The sequence below is a fragment of the Stegodyphus dumicola genome, chromosome 1 (genome assembly GCF_044657685.1).
Source record: "Stegodyphus dumicola isolate Sdum_Otavi_A_Nest chromosome 1, ASM4465768v1".
NCBI classification, from domain to species: Eukaryota; Metazoa; Arthropoda; class Arachnida; order Araneae; family Eresidae; genus Stegodyphus; species Stegodyphus dumicola.
Genome location: NC_140768.1, coordinates 81,906,521 through 81,931,078, shown reverse-complemented (window position 1 = coordinate 81,931,078; position 24,558 = coordinate 81,906,521). Strand labels below are relative to the sequence as shown.

General features: G+C 31.9%; 1 protein-coding gene across 3 annotated transcripts in view; it reads left to right on the top strand.

Moving 5' to 3' along the window:
* The window catches only part of LOC118195921 (diuretic hormone receptor-like), a 693,583-nt gene extending 669,394 nt beyond the window's left edge, over positions 1-24,189 (top strand). For 2 of the 3 annotated variants that reach the window (XM_085817020.1, XM_085817021.1), the window contains 4 exons: positions 2,295-2,342; positions 9,244-9,376; positions 13,355-13,396; positions 17,971-24,189. In XM_085817020.1, the coding sequence (XP_085673146.1) occupies positions 2,295-2,342; positions 9,244-9,376; positions 13,355-13,396; positions 17,971-18,243 (496 nt within the window). In that variant the 3' untranslated portion in view covers positions 18,244-24,189. The remainder of the gene's footprint in view (positions 1-2,294; positions 2,343-9,243; positions 9,377-13,354; positions 13,397-17,970) is intronic. The other variant, XM_085817027.1, reaches the window with a different exon arrangement.
* The last annotated feature ends 369 nt before the right edge of the window (positions 24,190-24,558 follow it).

Below are 24,558 nucleotides of genomic sequence, written 5' to 3'. Positions count from 1 at the left end.
CTGGAAAAGGCAAGGAAGATTATGCTTCATCTTTTCCATAGGTGTAGTAAGCAATTTATTACTTGATTTTTAGTTTGTTATTTATAGTAAATCTATAATTTTGTCTTCCATTACTTAGTTTGCATGCAATAACTTATGTTATCAGCAAATATTATGTTAAGAAATAGTTGTTCATCAATCGTCATATTTTTATCAGTCTAGGAACAAAATGCAATGTGCCCACTAGTACCAATCCTGACCCTGCGAAGATCGCTTCTAAAGGTGATAAGCAGTTCTGACAACATGAATAAATATTGGTTCAAACCAACATTCAAATATCAGCTTTAGAAGGCGAGAACTTCTCCAAAAGACTAAATTCATCTGGAACTATGGGTGGCTGTTTCGTATTTAGATTCTAAGGAAACAGTTATAAATTTTGGAAATAACTCAGTCTTTCTGTTCAGAGTTAAACATGTCGATTTAGGATTCAACATAGGGAGTTTTGTTACTTCAAAAAATATAACTTTGTTTATGAATTCTTGCAAAAAATTCAAATCCCAAAGACTTGACTATATGAAGTGAAGTCTAATTTCTTTTGTTCCACTTACTGAAAACATAATAACATTTATGAAACATTTCATTCCAGAAAGACCATTTATAGCTTCTTTATTCAAATTACTTCAATGTTTACATGTTTCTACCTACCAAAGATCCAAAAGATTTTTGAATCAACAAATCAGTTACTTAAAAATTAATTTCTGCACCTTTTATCACTTTGTAAGTTTTCTACAATGCGTTTTACAGAGTACCTGCTTGAAAAAGGCATTCATAGATTACTTTCTACCTTGTGCTCTTATAAAATGTAATTATTCGGCACTACTGGAAAAAGTAGGTAAATCTTACAATCATAATTTACCCCAAAGTTCAAGAACGTTTTTGTATTCTTCATCTGTCTGCCAGCTGGTAATTCTGGTATCAGCTATTTCTTCCAAAACTCCATTTGTAATCAATACCTTTCTACGAAGTCTCTTTTCCTTGCTGTTGGCATTGATCTTTTCACAGCAATAAAATAAAGTTAAAAATCGATTAAATGCACTGCGCTAGAAAAGCAAATAAAATACCCCGAACAAATATAATTAAAGCATTCAGCAATATACTTGAAAGAATGTGTAACTGGAATAATAATTTGGCTCAGATAATCATTAAAGGTATTAATAAGTCTTATTGAAGTAATAATATGGTTCATGGAATCACTAAGTTTGGAATAGGAAATATGCAACTAACAAATATTTCTCTAAATATAAGTATGCGTATTTCAAAGCAAACTAACTGAAAACTTTTCTGTTTTTAATGTATAGTAAAATAATATTTTGATTACAACGATTTCACATATAGTCAACTTGACTTGTAATTAGACCTCATATACTTTTTCTATATTTTAACATACAAAATTTGTTAAAAATCACTAAAAGAGAATAAAACTGATAGAAAAATAGAGAACTTTTAAAGGAGTTTGTTAATTAAAGTATCTAAAATGTACTCCGGTCGTTCTTCCGTTAGAAGTTCATTGTATTAAAAAAGCGAAAAATATGTGCGTTTTAATATCAGTATTTTGTTTCTTTTTAATCCGAAACAAAATATTTCATTTGATGTCATTTTCGATATTTAACTCAAAATATGTTTATATGCGATTAAAATGAATCCTTGATTTCAGATCAAATTATGCTTTATATTATTAAGGAGAAAATAACTTCCAGTACATGCATGTGCAGTTTTTTCTGTGACTTTTTTTTTGCTTTTTCAACTCTGTATTGAGTTTTAATTTTCCTTTATTATTATGAAGTTACTAACTCTTAATTAAATTAGTTAAGAAACGTGCACTCTCCCTGCACTCTTTGAATAAATAGATATAAAACTGAATGCCAAAAATTTCTGGGCTCTAAAAGAAAATCATTTTGATTGTTGTGAATGTTTAAGATGAACTTCTACCTCAACAAAAATTATCTAATGTAAGTTTTTCCGCCTTCTCTGATGAAAAAGAAATTAAATACTAACTATATGCTATAAAGTATTAAACTGTATTTTTTTTTCAAAATGTCTGCATATAGTCATTAAAAACCTTTCATAAATTATACACATTTTTTATTTTTTTTTTCGTAATCTTTCTTCAAATGTTTTTATGTGTTTCTATTCATTATTTATGTATCTTAATATTTGTGAACTTAAGCATGTTTAATTAAGCAATTTTCAGTTTTTCCTTAGTTTCTTTTTTTTCCTTTGTTGCAATATCCTTTTTCTAAATATTCTTTCGTTAGGGCCCGATTAGCGGCAAATAAGAAACCTGTGTCAAATTATCATATTAAGTAAGTATGATGTTTTATTTGGCAGGAATAATCAGTTAGATTAATCCTGTTGTAACACTCACTATACTGTATCGTTGCTGATAGTTTCATAATTTTAAATTGCTCTTCAGATGAAAGCACAAACACAAACTGAAATTAGTTTCATTTTATACAATGCGCTTAAAATCAATGGTAATTATGCACTAATTTATTATGTAAGGAAAGAAACTGATATCAGCATCAAATGGATAACGTCTGAAAGAAAAAAACTAATTTTTATACCACTTTCACGTGCAAACATTAAGCATAGGAACCATATGTAACTCGTTAAATGTTCACGTAATGATCTAGCTCTTATCATTTTCTAGTATTATTTTTAGGAATATGATGAAAGCTTGTACTATTTTTTAATTTTTGAACATTACGTGGGAAAAATACGTTTAATGTAGCTCTGCAAGAAAAGCATGTATTTCATTTAATCCCGGAAACTGTATCCGTGAAGATATCTACAAAGTTTAATAGTTTTATCCAATATATTTCCACCTATACCTTCAGTCTACTGACTGTATAGATTTTATGCTATCCAGTATACTGTAAATGAACTTACCCGCTCATAGAGGCGGTCGCTGAGATTGTCCTTTCAGATGGTTTCGATATTTGTCCTACATTTCGTATAATTACTTACTAAAATTATTCCCACCATTTGCGAACACCCTTTAATATAGAGCTAATATCTAGCTTGACATTAAAATAAGCATACTGTGTTTTAAGTAAGCAATCTGCTGTTACCTTTACTATCCTTTTCGAATTTAAGACACCTAAACGGTTAACGCATTTTATCATACCCTCTTCTCTAGAAATATTGTAAAAGAAATAGTTTATGTTTCTCTGTTTTCGCTTTTAAAATGAGCTTGGAATACGTTTTTTTATTTTAAGATTTTATCGTCAATTACACACCCTCAATTGCACCGTGGGAGAGCAGAACCGCAGAAAATAGGTGCCATACGTCATAAATGGATGACACGAATATAATATAACCATATGATCGGTTTTCCTTTAAATTGATCCTATTGGCGTGAATGTACTTAAAGTCGAAGAGCTCAGAGTGGCATCGCATTCCAGTTTTGATCATTTCTTTATTTTCTTTTGAGTGCCAATACGTGCAGGTGAAGATGAGAGAAATAATCCACCATATACTTAGAGTTCTCATCTATGTGGTTCAATATGTTCTCATCTATGTGGTTCAATATGTTCTCATCTATGTGATTCAATATGTTCTCATCTCTATGTTCTCATCTCATCTATGCCCATTGATCCTAGGACCATTACACGATATATGATCGCTAGAGCCCCAATGGAATTTTGTATTGGGAAAACAAAATTCTAGTAGTTATCGATAGGTAAATTTTGTAAATCCGCATAATTTCTTGACTCAAGGTGCACAATAATAATTTTACTAAGCCTCTGCGGCCTAGAATAGTTAACAGTTTTAAAAGTATTAATTTACACAAAGCAATAATGCAAACTTCTAGTATTTAATGCACTTTGCGTTACAGATGATTTGACCTTGATACTGTGTTAGCCATTCAAATTATTATAGCAGGAAGGCAAATAGCAGAATCATATTTATTGTATATATACTTCATAATACAAGGAAGATATAATTTAATATGAAGGTAGTTTTAGAGTACGCAGCGTGCAGAATTCAGTACACAGAGCTTCCATCTCAGCAAACAACTAAGGCTGTGTAATCTGGCTGAACATTAAGGCGAAATAAGCTTGGTTGACATACATGGTACTGAATTGTAATGATTGGCAAATAGTGGCATGCGAGCTACCCAGCAGTTCATGACCAGATGTTCTCATTTGAGACATCTAGAGAATGTGCTGTCCAGAGGCAACAACGAAACGCCCTTTGTATCGATGAAGGTCAGAATAGCACGGGCAATATACAGTCGTGAATTATCTTGTTGAAAAAGGGCGTGATGCTGGCTTCGAAGATAGTACACAGACTAGGGACTTAACTCATCATATATGTAACGGCATCTGTCCACATTACCTGCTGTACGAACAAGAGGGTATCGGAATGTATACCCAAAGGCCCTCTATACTAGCACTCCAGATGTTGAAGCCATATTACGAGGACGAATGCAAGATGCAACGTTCTTTCCCTTCATTGCCTTCACGCACGGATATGTCTATGATGATACTGCATGCTAAAACAGCATTCTTCTGTAAAGGTGATTTGGCAGAGTGTTGCCGTTCATCGCAACATTGTCGGCACGCCTGTCTCTGCTACAGCATCAAAGGAAGCACCAACAATAGTCTCCGTGCTGACAGTTTGTGACGCTGCAGACGTCATCGCCCTGTGCGTGCGAACACTTATTATCTTGCACGAAAGCCATGCTCCCGTCTTAGGGTAAGTGACGTGACTGTTCAATTCCCGAAGACCGAGAAAACAAAATGTCCTTCCTCTCGAGTGGGTCGGCCCCCCTGAGATCCTGCATAGCGTTCAGCATGATCCTTTTGGACCATAGATTCCATATTAACCTGACAGTGATAAAAAACTCCTGACGAACACCTGCAGTAATATCACAAAAGATAAACCTCAGTCTCGATAGCCCACGATCTTACTCAAAGCATAACACAACCTTTACACAAAAACAACCAGTACTTAAGTGAGATTTCCGAATAAGAAATTCACTTTGCCAATGTACAGGGTTTTTACACAATGTACAGAGTGATTCTAAATTGTTTTTACAAATTAAGAGGGGTGATAGTACTCATCCAGGTGAACAATAATTACCATAGAACATAGGGTCGCATTCCACTGAGAGAAATTAGTAGAAACAGTTGCCACCACTGGCAAATAAAACGGCCCTTATCCGGTTAGGCACGGAGTCGAACTGAGCTTGGATGACAGAAACGGGCAACTCATTCCATGCTGCTTCAAGTCTATGCCACACTTCATCAACCGTGTAAGCTGGAGATGGATGGCGGGCCAGTCTCTCAGCAACCCATGACCAGATATTTTCAATGGGGGACAAATCTGGAGACCACGCAGATTTGTCGATACTCTGTGTATCGAGAAAGAACACGACATACAACAAGTGTTCTTGCATTATCTTGTTTGGAAAATGGTCTCGTTTTTGAACCAAGTGTCGAAGATAGGCCACAACCACTGGACGTAAGATGTCAGAAATGTACCGATCTGCGTTTAAATTTCTTTCGATCCGAAGTAGAGATGTGCGTGCTGCCCAAATCATCACATCAGATGCACAGCCCCTATGCCAATATCGAATGCAAGCAGGCGATGTGCGGTCTACTTGGAGCCTCCAGACACGCATACGGCCAACAGAATACTACTGCACGCAGATCCGGGATTCGTCTGAAAAGATTGCATTTTGCCATTCCTGTATTCAGCGTTGTCATTAAGCGCACCAGAGTCGCCGTCTCTCTCTATGCTGCACTGTCAAGGGAAGCCGAAATAATGGTCACCGTGCTGATAGACCACGCCGCTGCAAACTTTGACGGATACTGGGCGTGCTGAAAACTTGTCCATTTCCTGACTAATGGTCCGTTATGTGGTTGAACGGTTTTGCAGGGCTGACCTCACAATATGTCTGTCCTCTCGGGCGTTATTCATGGAAGGGCGTTGAGATCCTGAATGCCGCTCAGTATGACCCACAGCAACCCACTGATTCTATATTCCCTTGACAGAGATTGGATGTCGACCAATGCGATGGGCGATATCACGAAACATTAATCCACACTCTTAAAAGACAACAATTCTGCGTCTATCGAATTCCAACACTTGTTGGTAAGCATTTCTTCTTATTATTGAGGCATAACACGATATTCTGAGAAAATTCGTACCTTATAAAGGGCTTTTCGAATGAGAAATCCGCTACACAACTTTTCTTTTATGCAATGCTTCAGATGTCATTTCTTCCTCCTGCGTCGTCTAAAATACGCTGAAATACTAATTCATTTGCATATTCGAACTTCTTCCTTGCTTGTGATTTTGACGTTCATCAAATCATTCCTTCCTGGTGTTGCAAGTTAAACTGCCAGCAGTGTACTTCATGCAGACATCTTACTAAAATTGCAGACGTAATCACATTGCGTACAAAAGTAAATCACTAAAGAAGAATTCAATCTTATTTCTACAATGTAACTCCTAAACTGTAATTTTCTCATTTAAGTATCAGCTTTCGAATTGCTATCAAAATTTAAATTTTTAAATACTACTAGAACAGTGTTAATATACTTTTAGTTTAAAATTTCAGGCTTCTGATAAATACACTAGCAGTATTCTTGCTAAATAGGTTTATGCAGGGTTTTGTAATAACTGTACACTTTATCTATTAACAAAAAAGGAAAAAAGAAATATATGAAGGAAAAACGAAAATACATAATTACTATTCTGTTTTTTTCGGAAGAAAGTAAAAGAAAATACATAATTACTATTCTGTTATATGAAATTCTTTGCAACTATTTAATTACTGCTGTTGCCAATTACATTTCGTTACAACTCGAGTTTCAAAAAGTTTAAGACTGCCATCTCAACAGCGGTCGCATTATCATTTGGGGACAATAACCCACATCTGCTACCATCTCCAAAATTCGCCAACCTTGTTGTATGCTGAAGGTTAATCGAATAATTATCTTGGCCTCAGTGCTGCATCAGTATATACCAAATAGATTTCTAACAATGCATTTCTCACCTTCAAGGATATGCAGCTACAATGGAAGCATTATCTGTATGCTTCACAAATACTTATTACGTCAGACATGGAACCATTATTCAAACTGTTATACTTGTTAAAGTGTTAAGAATTCCTGTTTTTTCTCAGTTGTGTTAGAAAGAGTTGGCTTTTGAGCTGTCAGTATTTTACTAGTTTATAACTAAGAAAAATTGTTCTTAATTCATTTGGGTAATACTTTTTATATAAAACTGTATATATTTCAGTTCTGAAATGAAGACTTTGTTCGAAACTTTAGTTTACTGCAGTTGTTTTTGTTATAAAATGTAACTTAAAACTTACGCAATAAATATTCTTATGTAACATAAAAGCGTTGTTCGCAACACATCATTGTCCGTAACTGCTGATTCTTTTGCGATTTTACTCTAGATAACACTATAATTTTAAGAGGTATCAGGTGCTTGTAATGTGTAAATATTGAACTTCATTTCAGTAAGTATACGCATCTGATCTGACTTTAAGTTTTCTCTTTTGAACTAATATATCAAACAAACTATACAGGAAGTAATACACATCTGGTCTAGAAAATTATGATCCAATGAATCGTTGCTTAAAAAAGGAAATAGTTTTATTGAACAGATTTGAACCATATTCAAGTGCTATCTGAAATTTTATGAAATTTATAAATGTGAAGTTCAATGAATATCTTATAACTGGACATTTTAATATCCTGATAAGAAAACTGGTTTATCATTTCGTTATGAAATTTTTCATTCTGTTGTTATTGTATGGATCATGTCAATAAACTGCTGATAAATATGAGTGTGAGGCAGAAATCGTGCATAGAATAATCCACTTAAAATTAAGAGCACTTAAAAGTCGCTTAAAATTAAAAGCTCTTAAAATACACATCCTACTTAAAATCAAGATCACTTCGAAAGGATATTATCTGAGGTTATTGCATGTTTCTTTTACATGTACCATTCATATAACATAACTTTCTTGCACGTTTAACATGCTTACGCTCCTAAGCAATTCAGTGATAATCTGGTCCATCAACAGCCGATTGGTAAGGCCCCACTTTAAAACTTTGACTGGGATTCAAATCTCAGTTAATGGGCTGGCTGAAATAATGTTTTCAGGATTTTCTCTATATTTCACGTGAATGAGAGCCAGCTTCTCTTAGACATTTCTCTAAGGTGACATCTATTCTGTTAAGCAGATAGTCTCAGCGTACTTCACTATAATCCAAAGTAATCTAACTCGACCCAAAGACTATCTCAAACGTGATATATTCGAAATTAGGACCATTAGAGTGATGGTGGCTTCCATTAGCTTCTTGCAGCTCTTGTAATGTATCTTTATATTGGGATGTATCATAAATAATACTTTTTTTCATTTGCATGTACAAAAGGTCCAGGAGTATTAGATAAACTACCTGCATCAAATTACTATGAAAGCATGTAGACATTTTACATTTTCTTATTCTCTGAGATAATTTTGAAGAGTCCAATCCGGTTTTATCAGTTCGTTTCTTTTTCAAAGCTATATGGAACTGCCAAAAGAGCATATTCGGCGTGCTTTGCTTTAAGAGTTTAGTTAGATAATTATTATTCGAAATATTGATACAATATATGGGGATCAGGCAATAAGAGTAAGCCAGCGTCAACGATGGTTCTAGAAACGGTGGTTCCAAGCCGAAGAATGAGGCTTAGAACTCAAGTCTTTTCATAGAGGATATGCAGAGCTCGACGAAAACGTTCTCCAGGCTCTGACAGGTTACAATTCCAGCGAAACTTTTATAGAATTAACAACGCATGAAGGAGAGTGTATTTTAAATTAAAAAATAACTTTATTTATCTTAATTTTTTTAAATAATCAATAAATAAAAACGTGTAATCTATGGGATGACGCATAACTCAAAGTTAGTAAGTTCATACTGACAAATGAATGACACATAGGTAGATCCATTCATGATCCATCATAAGATTCTGAGCTAAGCGATGATTTAAAATGTGTTGAGTCTTTCAAGACGTGAATCGAAGCTTCTTTTGATCTTTAAACTCCTTTCATCCATATATGTAGCAAAAAGCTTGTTAAAATGCAAAAAAAAAAAAAAAAAAAAAAATGAGAAGTAATTTTTTATCCTAAATATAACTTTTTGTATTCATATTTAGCATATTCTATATTTTTATATTACATAACTTTTCATTTAGGAAAGCAGCTAAAGCTTTGCTGGTTCTGATTCCTCTCCTCGGTGTTACGTATGTAGTTTTCATTGTGACACCAACACACCGAACGGCCAGAGTTATCTTTTCCTACATCCAAGCCGCCCTACTCTCAACACAGGTATGTTATTACAAGAATCGATATTTTTCATTTAAGGATTCAAAATGGAAACGAAAAAGGTATCTGAATTGTTAAGGTACTGGATAATCGTTCTACCCATGCGTAAAATGTGATAAAACTAAAATAAAAATGTTTATGTATAACAATATGTATAACAATTCAAAAACTTCTTTCTTTCTTTATGTCGCTCTTCCTGAAAACCTAAATAGCGAGTTTCTTACGCCCTGTTTTGAAGCATAAGAAATTTCAGAATTAGCCTTCCCATTAAAGATAATAAAAAAGAGTTCTTAATTTGCAGTATAAAAAGCGAACAATGTTTGATTGAAAACAATGGAAATTATATATTTCAGCAGATCAGTTATATGCCACTATGTCTACAAAAGTAGCAGTCAGGTATAAAAATAGTGTAGCTATGTGCTGCAGCAAATTGTAAAATGTAGCAGGAAAAAAATTGATCTCTAATATTAGCGAAACTTTTTGCTTCACGAAAGAAAGCACTAGCAAAAATTATGCAATACATTTAATTATATTAATACGAATTCTGTATACAGATAGATAATTTTAGTGCAATTATATGTGAAATCGCTGCATTTTTCTTTGTAATGTCTCTGTCTTTGTCTCTGTTCTGTCTAGAGAAAAAAGCTATGCCGGAATACTAAGAAAACAGGGGCAAGTCCATTTAACATTGAATAAACGGGTATCTCGGTAATTTGGTAAGAAATCGCCAAACTTGACGGCCATTTGGCGACATTTAGTTTCGGTCCCTGTATCACCCTAATAAATATTGTAATTCAATAAATGTAATTCATCACTATATTAGCTGCAAGTGTAATTCTACCCTCATACTGCTTTCTAGTAATTTCGAGAAGCAGAAAGTACTAGAAACATCTCGGCGGCCGGTTGAAAACTATATAAAGCCGGCGAGAGCATTTTCTCTCAGTTTTTATTGTTACGATTTCATATTGTTGCGAGTCGGAATATTGAGATATCTCTGGGTTAGCTTTCTCTTTAGATGCGTTTTGCATTGCGTTGTGTTTAACTTCCTTAGTAGTTTGAAGTGTAACCATAATTATACTCTGTGATACTGTGAACACCTGTATGAGTATTTCTGTGGAAAATTCTAAAATCTAAAGTGTTTCTTTTGATACAATAAATTTTATTAACCTATCATCGGACCTGTGTGCATTCAGTCTAGTACCAACCCGTACGTACGCAACAATATAGTTTGTTCCATTCTTCATAGTTTTTTACTAATAATAAGTGCTTAAATTGCAAAAAGATATTAATCTATATTGATTATTTTCCTAGTGCTCGTAATTTATTATTTTGGGGTAATTATTATCAGTTCTCGCTATCAGATAAAAAGGAAGCGTTCAATATTTGCCCAGTTCTGTGGATGCCTTTAAATTGTATTGATGCTAGTTTTGAAGATTTTAAATAAATGTGATGCTCAAGGTTATGAGAGTTCGCTGATTTCTCTTTCTTACAGTTTTTGTAATTGCTGGATTTGAAATGGAGAAACCATTTCATGCTTTAGTGACTTTAAATTCTTGCTTAATAGCGCTGAGTATGCGTTTTTAAAGCCAAAAGTTACCACTAAATGATGTTATAAAGGGTACACTTCGAAATTAAATTGCTTAAATGACAGTACTCTCATACTGGAAGCAACAGACTTAAAGATCTGTGCGGGCAAGGTCATGTTAAAAAAAGTTCACTGTTATTCTATCAGAAAATTTAATTTGAGGTTTATTATGTATTTAGATATATTCTTTATTCTAAACTCAGCTGACAACTAATTTGCAAATGGAATATAAGTCGGAATTAAAATTGTAAGGTACAGAAAATTTATTCGAGTGACTTTATATAAGTTGCACACATCTTGAAAAATATTTCCAGCATTTTGTAAACATTCCCTGTTAATAATATCTCATTTTAAAAACATGTATTTATATTAGTATGCAGTTTGTTTCCCTATGAAGTATACTAAAATTTAAAAAAAAAAAGCTAAACTTTGAAAGTAACATCTTGGACTATGCTTTTTGCTGTCTAGATTTGTCACACCATAAAAGAGGTCAATGCTCGTATTAAAAATGTTATGTTCAATATTCCTTTCTTATCAGATACTTTCAGATTAGAGCAATGCAATATTAATATAAGTTATAATTAATTTAATTAATATTAAATTCGTGTATGTCATATTTGCCTTGTTACTGTGTAGAGACATTAGGCAATTTTTGGAAGCAGGCATAATGAAAAATGTGCAACGCCTTCGCCGGGAATGGAACCGCGGACCTCTCAATTACGCGCTGAGCGTGCAGACCACTACACCACGAAGGCTCGCTAAGAAGGCGAGAGAAATACCTTAGAACTGTCTTATAACTCTGGTGCAGTGCAGTCCTTGTCAAATTTTTGTTTATCGCTCAAGATCATACCAAATTGAAAAATCAGAATTCATCCTCTGCACGTGATGCAATTCTTTCTACATGTAACCTGAAGTTCCTACTGAACATGCTAAAGTTCATTCTGAACATAAAAATCCTTCTATATCCAACTGGTAATCCGAAATTTCTTTCTACACATAAGTGCTGAAGGTATTAAGTTAGTCAAGGGATAAGGTTTACGTTAGTTATTTCTTATGTTAAATCTTTCCTACACTTCTGTTATCTCGTCTACGTTGCCAATATATATAAATGAAGTCAGTTTTAATTAAGGAGCAAAAGTTTAAGAAAGAGAACATTATCAACCTGAGCGTTTCTTTTCAGTGGTAAAATTTCTGTATAAGTATGCTACGTCTCCCTTTAACGCTATTTCTACTAACTGGTGTGTTTATCTGTGATTGAAAGTTATGTTAGACGTGGAACAATAGAACTATGTTATTAAACATAGTTCTGGTATTAGCATAACTGTTCTGTTATTAACATTCTGTTGTTAGCATAGCTTTAAAGTTAAACTTTGAATTTGTAAATATTTTGAATCTTAGTTGTCTGTCCATCCCGTAATATGAAAGAATAATTTAGTTAATCTTTTTATTTCGACAACTTCAGGTACAGTATATTATATGTGTGTGTGTGTGTGCATATCATCTGAATGTATATATATATATGTCATGATTTCAAAATGCGTAGATGAAAATACTGCAACCCTTAACAGCTTACGAAGCTGCGTAGATGACGGAGAAGACCGCAGTGGCTTGAAAGTGACAAAGTGGAAAGTCTGATGACGTAATTTAGCACAAAGTATCTGGAAAAATTACAATCTTTTATTTTTTCCACGCATATCAAATCATCCTTTTTCAGACAAGATGTTCCCTAATTATATTTGAATACATAAATTGCATTTTGAATTAGAACGTCATCTTAAGTGAACAGCAGGAGCTTGCTTTAACAGCGTCTTGGCAGCAGGAGAGCTATGCGAAAAAGGGTAGAATATCATAGAACTTCAGAGGAAGAAGGGAGGGAGTCGGAAAAGTTTCATTTCAGACTCCTGGTTTACAATTTATTTGATTGGACAAGAGGCATCTGCATTAAAACGTAAGATAGAAAAATCTGGAAGCTGTAGAGAAGATATGAATTTGGGGGCAGATCACAAAATTTAGAATGTTAATTTTAAGGTCGCCAATTATTTTTTTTGAAACAGCTATCATATTTTTTTATATCTTACATATATATGCACACATATGTATGATGATACAGCGCACTGTTCATCACCTGTTTCTTTCAGCTGTGACTAGAATCTTACATATTTCTACCTGATGTAAGTATGGCTTCTGCAAGCCATTGTTTGTCAGTTGAAGCATTTCACGCAGTAAAACAGTGTTATAATTTGATACTGAAAAGTAAATGAAATACAAATATTGTATTTAAAAAAAGCAGGAAAACTTTTTTTAATAAAATTTATGGAATTAAATTATATCACATTTTAATAACTTTTTTAGCTTCTAAAAGAAGAAGCTTTTTTAATCTTGATTTTTTTTTTCAGGGTTTTACAGTAGCGGTCCTGTATTGCTTTCTCAACGGCGAGGTATGATTCAAACTTTAAAATTTAATTACTTTAAATTTTAAGTGCGATTTTAAGTGAAATTTTGATTTAGTGTGTTTTACTGTACAAAATTCCCATTTTTCCCCTAAAATTAAATTTATACTTAAAATAATATGGATATAATTAATATTTTTGACTTTCAGTTTTATATTATGCATAATGTTTAGCAGAATTTTCTAAATTGTGCAAGATTAAAAATTATATCTTTTGAAAACTATACTTATTTATTTAAATTATTTTACATCATTATTCATATATCCCCTTGTTAACTCTGTGGAATCATTAGGTTTTTCTTTTGAAACAGGGCACATGGAAAAAAATAAAATGCCTTTGCCAGGACTCGAACATGGACTTCTCGAATGTGCACCGAGTGTGTTACCGTTACACCACGAAAGCATTCTGCAAGGATGGAGAAAATACCTTATATACTCCCCCTTTTAAAAGGCCACTGGGAATTAGGGTCAGTAGCCAAATCCTGGCCGTGACGAGTTATTGTCTAGTACCTTTTACATCGGGCGCCATTTGTAGTGTCATTAGGGTTTTTGATGCTGACTCGCTGGGACTCAAACTCCGGAGCTCTCAAATATGCGTCGAGTATGCATGCTTCCAGTTAACCACGAAGGCAGGCGAAAGGAAGAAAGAGTATATCCTATAGTCTAACAAACTTCGATTTTAAAAAGTAATATCTCTAGAGCTTCTCTAAAGCCAAAACATTCTATCTGAATTTTAATAATATTGCTCTCAAATTATGGGACTAAACGTTTCGGTTTCATTCATGTAATCGAATATGATGAATATGTGAGGGTTGAAATATGCCCGGAAAATGAATTAGTAATTTTGCTATTATTTTTTTTTCTTTTTGAAAAATATGCGAAAAGGTTTCATTCATCCATGGACTAATTTCTTACCCAAATTTCATAGCTATTTACAGCATCCCAAATATTTTAGAGTTATGATACTCATTTATGACTTCTGAATGCGGCATACAATTTATCATTATCTAATTAATACACATAAGACATAAAAGCATTTTTTGCGATTACAAAATATGTGAATAAACATTTTTTTTTTTTTTTTTTTTTTTGAATAATGTGAGAAGGCACGTCTATCTGTGAACTTCAAGCATAGTTCGATGTTTAACATAGCCAGGATATGTTTTATCTTAAACAGATGAAAAAGAACTAGGGTTTCGCCCTCCGCGTCAACTTAAAATTATTGACTTTGGTTCCCCATTCAATGCGTACTCATTTTCAGACTGATATATTCCAGACTTCTACCAAGTATAAAAGGCTAGATGCTGGAAATTAATTTTCTTTCTCTTTACCCTGAACGTTTTAACTGAATGCATTTCTCTTTTAAATTAGAAGAGAAATAATACACTGTAAAACCCAAAATTAGGCAAAACAGCAACCTTATTTTGGCGAGGATTTTGAGCAAAACTAACGATTTCGAGACGGATCAGATACAAGCCTCTTTTCTTCAGGAGCCAAAGGACCAAAATATATATGTTTTGGAGTTGCTATGTTTAACAACCATATCATAAGTTTTAAAACAGTGAGCATAAGTTTTAAACAGTGAACATAAAATGAAATAAATACATAACAAAAGTTGAGGAAAAATTGTAAGAATTTAACATGACTTGAGAAACTTTAAGAAGAAAAAAAAAATTCTTAAGTACATTTAAAAATTTTCCAGTCTGCAGAAACGTGGAAATAGAATAAAACATCGAGAAAATTAGTAATAAATATGAAAATGAAGCTATTACAATTCTAAAAGAATTAGAAAGGAGTCTATTGAAATTAATGTCATTAAATATAGAAGATAAATTTTTGTGAACATGAAAAGCTTCAAGAAAATTCATTTCATCAACTGAAAAAGCTTTATGGATACTTTTCATAAGAGTCAAAATTCTGATCGTCTTTCCAACTATGATTAGCTATAGAAGATTTGTTCGTTCTAAAATTTAACATTATTTTTAGTTTCATCGATATTTCTGAAACTCCAATGAAAATAAATACTGTATATTCTTCAAGAATTAAAATGAAAGGCGAAATATTTATGGTTTGAATAACGAATTTTATTCATAGCTTAGAAAATGACCTGCAAGTTTTAATTTCTGGATAATCCGCGCTATTTTATAACCGATGGAAGAATGAAATAGAATGATGACAAGATTATTAGTGTTATTTCTAACAATAGAATGTCTCTTTTGAAGGCAATATGAAAATTTCTTAAAAGATTTGTCAATGGTCATGACAAAAAATCTTCTGTCAATAATAACTGAATTCAAATAATTGAGTTCATTACAAAGCAAAGATTCTGAAGAACAAATTTCGGGAGATGCTATGTGCATAATAGTAAAAAATCCATTTTTTGCTTAGCAAGGTGACATGATTGAGCATCGGAAGGTAACTAAACAGTTTACAGTAAAAATAGTCTAGAATCGAGTTCCTTGCGGATAAATTAGAAGAAAGGGAACCATGAGATTCAATTTCGAAAGAGAATTGGATGGCTGGGTTGATCGAATGCATAACAGGTAAAATCTAGGATAAATCTTTAATACCATCAAAAAGAATGAATGTGTCATCTGCATAACGAATCCAGAGCCAAAACGATAGTTCTCAAATTAATTTGTTTTCAGAACAAGTGTGTATATTAAGATACAATAACACGCCGAACAAGTATTAATTTAGAAGTCAAACAACAAAAATCAGCATTATATTTTCAAATTTTCACAGGACTGGTTTCGATGGTTTTACAGAGCCATCAGCCTCAGCTACAAAGCGCAAATGAACAAGATAAGTTATAGTGATTAGATAAGATAAGAAAGACTGGATAGGAATTAAGCTACTGGCGTCATCTATTGATGAAACGAGAACTAAAACATAATTTCCTTAAAAGCTGAAGGCTAAGATGGATTGGAATTAGGGTCGTTAACTAGAACAGAAAGATTCTTTTGATTGTGAAATGCCTCTAGAAAATCTAATTCACCAATAGAAGATGCTTTTTAAATAATTTTGGCTGCTGAAAAAATTCAAAGTGTGATATTTGGACCAACAATGCTGGGCAACAGTAGACTTCTGTGTTTCTAAATTAATTGTGTTAATTCTAATTGTGTGTATATGTCAGCAAGTACTTACTGAGGCGATTATCCGTAGTTAATATTTCAATTTGTCAGCAATAATTATTCTAAAAGATTGAATATGTTTTACTCAAACTTTAGGGAAAGAAATTAGTTCCTCAATTTCAGTATCAATAAAATGGAATTCTTTACGTCTGGCTTCCAGGCATTTCAATGTTCTGTTAACAGGAATATTACTAAACAGTGAGAAAACATCCTAAACGTTGAGAAGAAATATCCTTAAGTTTGTTGGAAATTTCAAAAGAAATTATACAAAATTGTTAAAATGTAGAGGGGAAACTTCAGCAACTAAATATTTACTCAAAAGGCATGATATTGCTCCTGAAAGCTAGAAAATATAGAGCAAAACAAATCCCAGTTTTTGAACTTTGGGAAGAGCCTAGCACAGTTACGAATAGGTAGAATGAGCAGTTTTGTAACTTGAGTTGGGAGTTACGAAAATAATAAATGAAGACCCTATCCTGCTTGATCTTTTAAATATCCTTTCACTACTCACCTCGCGAAAGTTAAAACAGCTGTTAAGTGTCCTTACATACCATCACTCAGCTAAAAATTTCGCTCATTCGACCTATTGCTAATTCTACTGTGGGGGGAGAGTTGAGATCACTGTGCATTTCTACCTGGTGAAAAATGAAAAAAAGAAAGTGAAATTACATTCTGTGAAACGTTAATATTGTTTATCAAATTATATCGAAGAAAGAACTTTTTTATTCTCACTTATATTGCGAATCAAAGAACACAATTTCAAATGTACACACATCAAACAGAGGAAATTGTGCCATTATATACCATATAACGGTAATAGATTTTTAATATAATGGAAAACTTATACTTAAGCAATTCAATCAAAAAAACAAAACTTAATACTGTTTATTATCAAGACCCAGTGTTCTAGAATTATTAATCCTCCCATCACACTATTGCACAGCACATTGATTTTAAAAAAATTGTTTCCACTATTGCATAGCACAATGATGTTATTTTATTTGTCCTAGATAACACCTCTAGCAATACATTACGATCAACAATAAAAGTATGCAGAAAACCTAATATAAAAACCGAATTAAACTTAATTTATCTAGCTATTTCTCTGTTGAATTTCGACCTGATGGAATTTAGAGTTTTTGTAGTGAAACAAACTACGTCCCACAACATCACAGGTTTTACAGAAGGCAATTTTGTAGTTTAAATTTTCATATTTGAAAAAAAAAATCTTCTGTCGATACAAGGGTGCGGTTAAAAATTAATGCGTTCAGATATAGTTTAGTAAATCTACAACAAATGTGCCCTTAAGTTTTTTTAATTCAACATTTCAAATCTTATTCTTCTCTTTTATTTTGTAATGACAGTTCGAAATAACCAGTTCGTGAAAAACTAAATAATATTAAACGTTTTGCTGTTTCTCCATTTTCAGGTACGTAAATCTGTTCGACATCATCTTGAACAGTGGAAAGACCAAAGAGGTCTTGGTAGTAACAGGAGACAAATGCGTATCGATGGATCCAGAAGTACAGATGGGGGATTTCGTCTTTATGCAAACAGAGGTGTGCGTGACAGAACCAGCTGCATTAGTTTGTCGACCAGCGGAACATGGGTGGGCAGTTACCCCAAATCTGTTCAACCTACAGGACAAAGACCAAGTAACGGTTCATACAGTCAAATTCCTGTACGAGATGATGCCATATGAATACCACATCATATAAGAAGATGTTCTAATCTACAGATATTTAAACTTCGATATCTATCAGTGTAAACTTGTTAAGTGTGTTTGTTACGTACTAATGTCAAATGGCATGTTCAAGTCATTTTTACCATCATATGATTGGAGAACAAGAACTGTAGCATTCCCGGGGTTAATTTTTTGTATGCTCGCTATGTAAATTATAATTGTTGACACAAACAGAATTTTCCTTTCATTTCAAATACAAGAAAGTTTACGAAAGTAGAAAATGTGTATCAAATTGACGCAATAAACAAAATGTGCTTCTGATTTAAATACTGTGAGCTATACTTCGATTTAGGACGCAAAAACCATTGAAAACTAGATCAACAGGCTTATAACGACTTCATTACTGTTTAAAGTAATTGAAAACCATTTAAGATGGCACTTCATTGTCCAATTTTTAGGAAAATAGATTTTAAAAAGCTAAATTATAATATTTTATATAATTTTTCATTTTTCGTCTTATACATTGACGTTTTTATTCTAAAGTTTTAAAAGCTTATTTCTATACTCAAGACTCTAGACTTTCAAATCAGAAAAGTCAGTGAAGACAGCATATTAAATGTATATCTTTTATAAATTATTTAACCCTCATTTGACAGTTTTATAATAGTTAATAGTAACCTTCATTTGATAGTCATATAATTTTTCTGTGCTTAAAGAAAATTTGAAATGTACAAGAAGGTGTATAGAAAGTTGCTTTTAGATTATATAAAAATTAGGTAATACTTAATTAAAATTAAGGTAATATCTTAATTACCTGAAGTCAAAGCAAAAAGAAATTACAGTGTTTATTACGTTAAATACTTTATAAATTGATAGCCCCTACTTTCTGTCAAACTTCCGTCAAAGTGAATTATATCTGTGGCTAATAATATACAAAACCTTACCATACATATGTATACTACTATGTATACTAGCAGTGAATAAGAATCTTTAAATCTATATTTAAATTTTAAACTATCTGAAATATGTATATTGATAGACATTTTCTTTTCTATTAATATAAAATTAGTACTTAATTTTACCACTAGTTTTCTCAAGCAAATGAAAATAATTTACATTACACTACCTGGAGTATTTTTCGATTTAATAATTTTGATGATATGTTTTAACAATATTTATTAAAAATAATTAAAATTTAAGGGAATTTGCGTGTAATGCATTTCAGGAACATTTAATATATTAAGAAGATTCGTATGCCGATTGTTTTCTGCATACACTTTTAACAGCTTAGTAATTAAATAATGCAGGAGACTTATACTTGTATATAAGTAAATTTATGTTATGCGTTAGTGGAACATAAATATTATCATAAATGTTGTGCTGTTTTGTGGACTATAAATACTGTCATTCTTAGATGTGAAACTTTCTCAAATATTGCTCAGAAGAATAATCTTGCCATAAGATTCAATACCCGTCGGGTCTACAAAACAGTGCAAAGTACTTTTAATAATTTGACTGACCTGGAAATAATTCTCGATTTATAAAGTGAAATTTTCCTTTAGCTGTGTAATTTTGAAAGAAGATAGAAAACTGTCATGAAAAATGTACTTGGTGCCTAATATATTTGCCAAAATGACTTTTGACTCAGATGTCAAAAGTCGTTATCGATTTTTGACAAATCTATAATTTTCACATACAAAAGGCGAACCATTAACTGGAGAATACTTTTAATGCTGACGCGCTTCTCTTCGGACATGATAATATTTTTATGTAAAGAATTCAAGAACTTTTAATACACTAAGTGAGACTGTAAGGAAGGGCTCTTAGAAGCTTTTATGGTTCAGTATTTCATCGCCCAAATTTCCATATCCTCAAGTATTTGGAATCCAAAGATTTTGCTGAATATCTTTTTGCTACCAAACGAACTTACTAAGAGTGTGCAGTAAAAAACTCTTCTAGTTTTGAAATTTAAATGGAAGCATTTCATAAATTCATTTTATTTCTTACTGCTTAATAAATATTTTGTAAGTATACAAAGCCCAATACTTATTTTATGAAGTACTGAAGAATGGAATTTTTACATGTTAACATATATGAGAGTTGAGCAGATTTTTTCATTTATCATTTAAGTCATCTCCTTATTTACCACAGTATTTGTCTTTTTAAGTGGCGTAAAATCGTTAAAATTACTATATGTGTCGTCTGAAAGAAATTGTGACTAAATGTAGTGGTGTTATGATATTTTGCATGCTGTATTTTCTAACTAAAAGCTTGTATTTAAACTAAACTCGTCGTTTTCAAGTAATTTTAATTTATTCGGTCAGAAATGGTTTTCAAACTGATTATTCGCATATATGTTTTATTCATTATTTTTAAAACTAAGGTCTTAAACATATTTCTGCTTTTATAATATCGGTTAATAAATGTAATAGTAAGGCTTTTATTCATGTTTTATCATTTAGTAACTCCTAGTGAATTAAAATTTGGTTCTCTCTAAAATCGAGTTAAAGAGTTTTTAAATCAAGATCTCGAATTCCTACAAGCGATGTGACATGAAACATAAAAGGAAACTCAGTCATTCAGTATATATACTGTTCTAATTTTAGAAGATTCTTATATTTTGGAAGATTTTTCTTCATAATATTATGCTTAAGAAAGTTAAGCGCATTTTCAATTACCAATATTATTATATCATGTAAAACTGCTGCCATTCGAATTACCTTTATCTTAAATACTGTTATAAGTACTTAATGCAACATAATACGAAATTTAATGTTAATAATAAAAAGACGCAAAAAAAGTTTTGTAAGCCATCTTACTAGGAAAACTGAATTGTTGATATGACAAATTGAAAAAAAGACTGAAAAAAAATAGATAAATGTATGCTAGCATTTAGCATTGCCTCGGATATTCTAAACAAATGCTGCTGTGCTGCTTTTACAATTTTTGTAAAATCTGAATTGTATATAGCGTAAGTACGAAGAAAATGGTGCTTTATAGTAAAGGTAGCAGGAGCGAGTGCAACAGCAGACTGGTTAGACTGCTACCTCAGCGAGAGCGTAAAAAAAAATTGACAAATTCTTTTGGGTGATCGTTAAAAATTAAGGCTGTAATTAAAATAATTAAGATGTAAAATTGTTATTTTGCAGCAAAATGTATTAAAATGGACCCATTATAAGTCCATTTTAATACATTTTCTTCTAGAAATTTTCATATATTTAACATTTTCTCTAAGTAGACTGAAAAATATTTGCATAAAGAAAGGGCTAATGTGAACTGTAAATTGACATACTATGATAACCATTTAGCTTCAAAGATAAAACTTTTAAATGAAGAAAATTCATATTATATTATTGTAAACTGATAATTTAACTATGCTATCTAACCATATATATCTAAATACAATGAAAACATTTTTGTCTTATCCGCTTCTCCCAAATATTTGACACATTTAAAGAAATTAAATTTCGAATTCCACTACTTCTGCTGCGCGTTAAGAATATTTATTTAACTAGGTCATATTTATTTGTTCGCGTTATTTTGTTTTATACGTAAATATTTAAACTGCTATAATGCTGCTGCTGCAGTAATGTTGTTATAAAATAATCTCGCAAATCTTAACTATTTGTAGAATACTCTTTGAATTAATACTTTTCGAGTCTTAATACTTTAATAGATAACAGAAATTTCATGCTTACATTTAATTTATTATTTCACATTTTCACTGGAAGTTATCATTATATTGAATGCTCATGAACTGATGTTTACTTTATTTAATTAACCAAAAACTTATAGCAATACATATAAACTCTAATTTATAATAAGAATCGAAAAATAAATTTTACAAACTACCATTTGTTAGAAATATATATATATATCAAAATGAGACATATAAAAATAAATCTCTCTGTAAATAATATTACATTTATGCAAGTGAAAAATGTGCACCTAATGAAGTAAACTGCTTAAAAAAAAGCTTTTTACACCCTCCTGTGGCAGATCGTGCAATTAAATGCTATTTCGGATGCTACGATTTTTAATAAATAGCGATTTTCTTTACAGCTTGTGAAAATAAATGTGTATTTTTTAAAAACGTACACAGCGCAAAAAACAAATGGGACAGTTCTATATCTCCCGTTCTACTGGGACGATTGACGAAATTCAAATTGCGTTTTTCATGTCTAGAAAGCGCGACTCAGGATATATCTTAGATTTGTACATAGCATTGTTCTATATTTCGATTCTACGATTCAAATTATGGCTAAATATTTAATTTTGTAAAATTTGGTGCGAATTTAACGGCTTGGTTTGGTTTATTTAATTATGGCAAAGCACACTAGGACTATCTGCCTAAGGGGAGGGATACCTTCGTGGAGGACTTTCTAATAGGAACTGGCTTGTATACACGTTACACATGGGGAAAACCACGAAAACGCCCATGCTGCCAGCCCATTCGCGGGATTCTAACCTCGGACCGAACTACCAGTGTTCAGCGACTTTACCGCTCGGCCGCTAGTGGGCCCGCGAACTTAACGTAATTTTAACTGAGAAATTCAAAAATTTACCTTGACGCATTTCTTTTAGCTTGCGACAAGAATAATTTAATTGGCGAACTTCTTAATGTATAGCAACCTATTTTCCTTTCCTTTTTTTCATTGTAAATGAGCAGGAAAAGTCATCGTTCATTTTTTCAAATAATTTTAAAAAGTGTGTAAACCACATTTAGCGTTATTATCGCTTATAACAAATATGCCAAATTTCAAAACGCGCCAATATATAAATTCAAGTATATATCCTATGAAATTTTGAATAAAAAACTCTATTTTTACTAGTATGCTTAGAAATGCATCTACTTTAAGATGATAGTAAATATTTTATAGGTTATAATTCAAAATGTTTTCGAAAAATTTATAAAAATTATTTAAAAATAGAGATTTTAAAAATAAATCATAAAAAATGAGCTAATTTTATTTCCAATGAACCTAATTTTCGAATTCTGGAAGAAGGAATCAATTAAGTTTAATAAAACAAGAGGTATAATAAATATATATTCAAATTCAATTAACATTGAGAAGCTAATTTTGAGAGCTAATTTTTAAAAAAATACTCTCGCGATTTTTACAAAACCTGGCAGTTTGACATAATTTGGGTCGTAGAATCGAAATATTGAAAACAATGGTATGTCTTTTCAGAAAAGTTTGATTTTATTTCAAAGTACCTATATTAGAACAATGTTATATATAAATCTAATACATATTGTAAGTCGCGCTTTGGAGACATGAAAAATGCAAGCTAAATTTCGTCAATCGGCCCAGTTGAAAGAGAGATATAGAACTCTCCTTCCCCCTTTTTTTTAATTGTAAACTTCTGCCATATTAAATATGTCAAGAAATCAAAAACTGAGTTTAGATTATATTAAATGTCGTTATTAATTATAAGTAACTGAAGTTTTTATTTATATGAATGTTTAATAAAGTCAAAACAGTTCTTGGGTTCTTGCTGCATGGTTAATTTCCTAAAGGCTGTGTTTAATAGAAGAGTAAGACACATATATCAGTCTTGAAGTGGAATATATATATTCATCTTCATGTAACAGGTTCATATATATGAACTATATTTATTCAGTTGCTGTAAAAAATATCGAAATAAAAAATTTCATCATAACTTTTTTCTCTATTACCATTTTTGAATCTTTTCTGAACGTAATATGCGAAACTTTGCGAATACGTTCTTGAATTTTCATGTATGCATTTATTGTATATCATGGTATCATTAACTAGAAGTAGGAGAGTAACTTTGTATGCTTTCGATTAAAATTGGTGTGTGCAGTGTTAATTTGTCCAGTATCAGTTTTGATCTTATAAGACAATTTATTGTCGTTATATGTTTAAACCACTGACTATGACTTGTTAATTGATATGTTTGTATTGTGCCAAGAATATTGCAATAAAGACTTGTCCATGATAACTATATGCGTAAATGTGCAATTCTTTTGTTAAAGGTGATTTATTCCACAATATGTTTGAACTATGTTGACCAATTAAATATTCAGCATGCTATTTCTATTGTAACAGTGTACAATGGGAATTGTAAAGTTTAACTTTCTTGTGTATCATCCAATTAAAATTTCATATATATGCTAAGCGACTTATGGCTGAGTCTAAAAATACCACAGAGACTTGAGAATGTTGTAAAAGACCTTTTATTTGAAACTAAATAAGTTGAACCTAGGGCACTCGTTGTGCTTGCAACTCCAAAGAATTTATGGCAAGAAACTTCAAAGCCTGTAAGTCAAATGTGAAGCTAAATTTAAATAGACAAATAGTAGTAGTA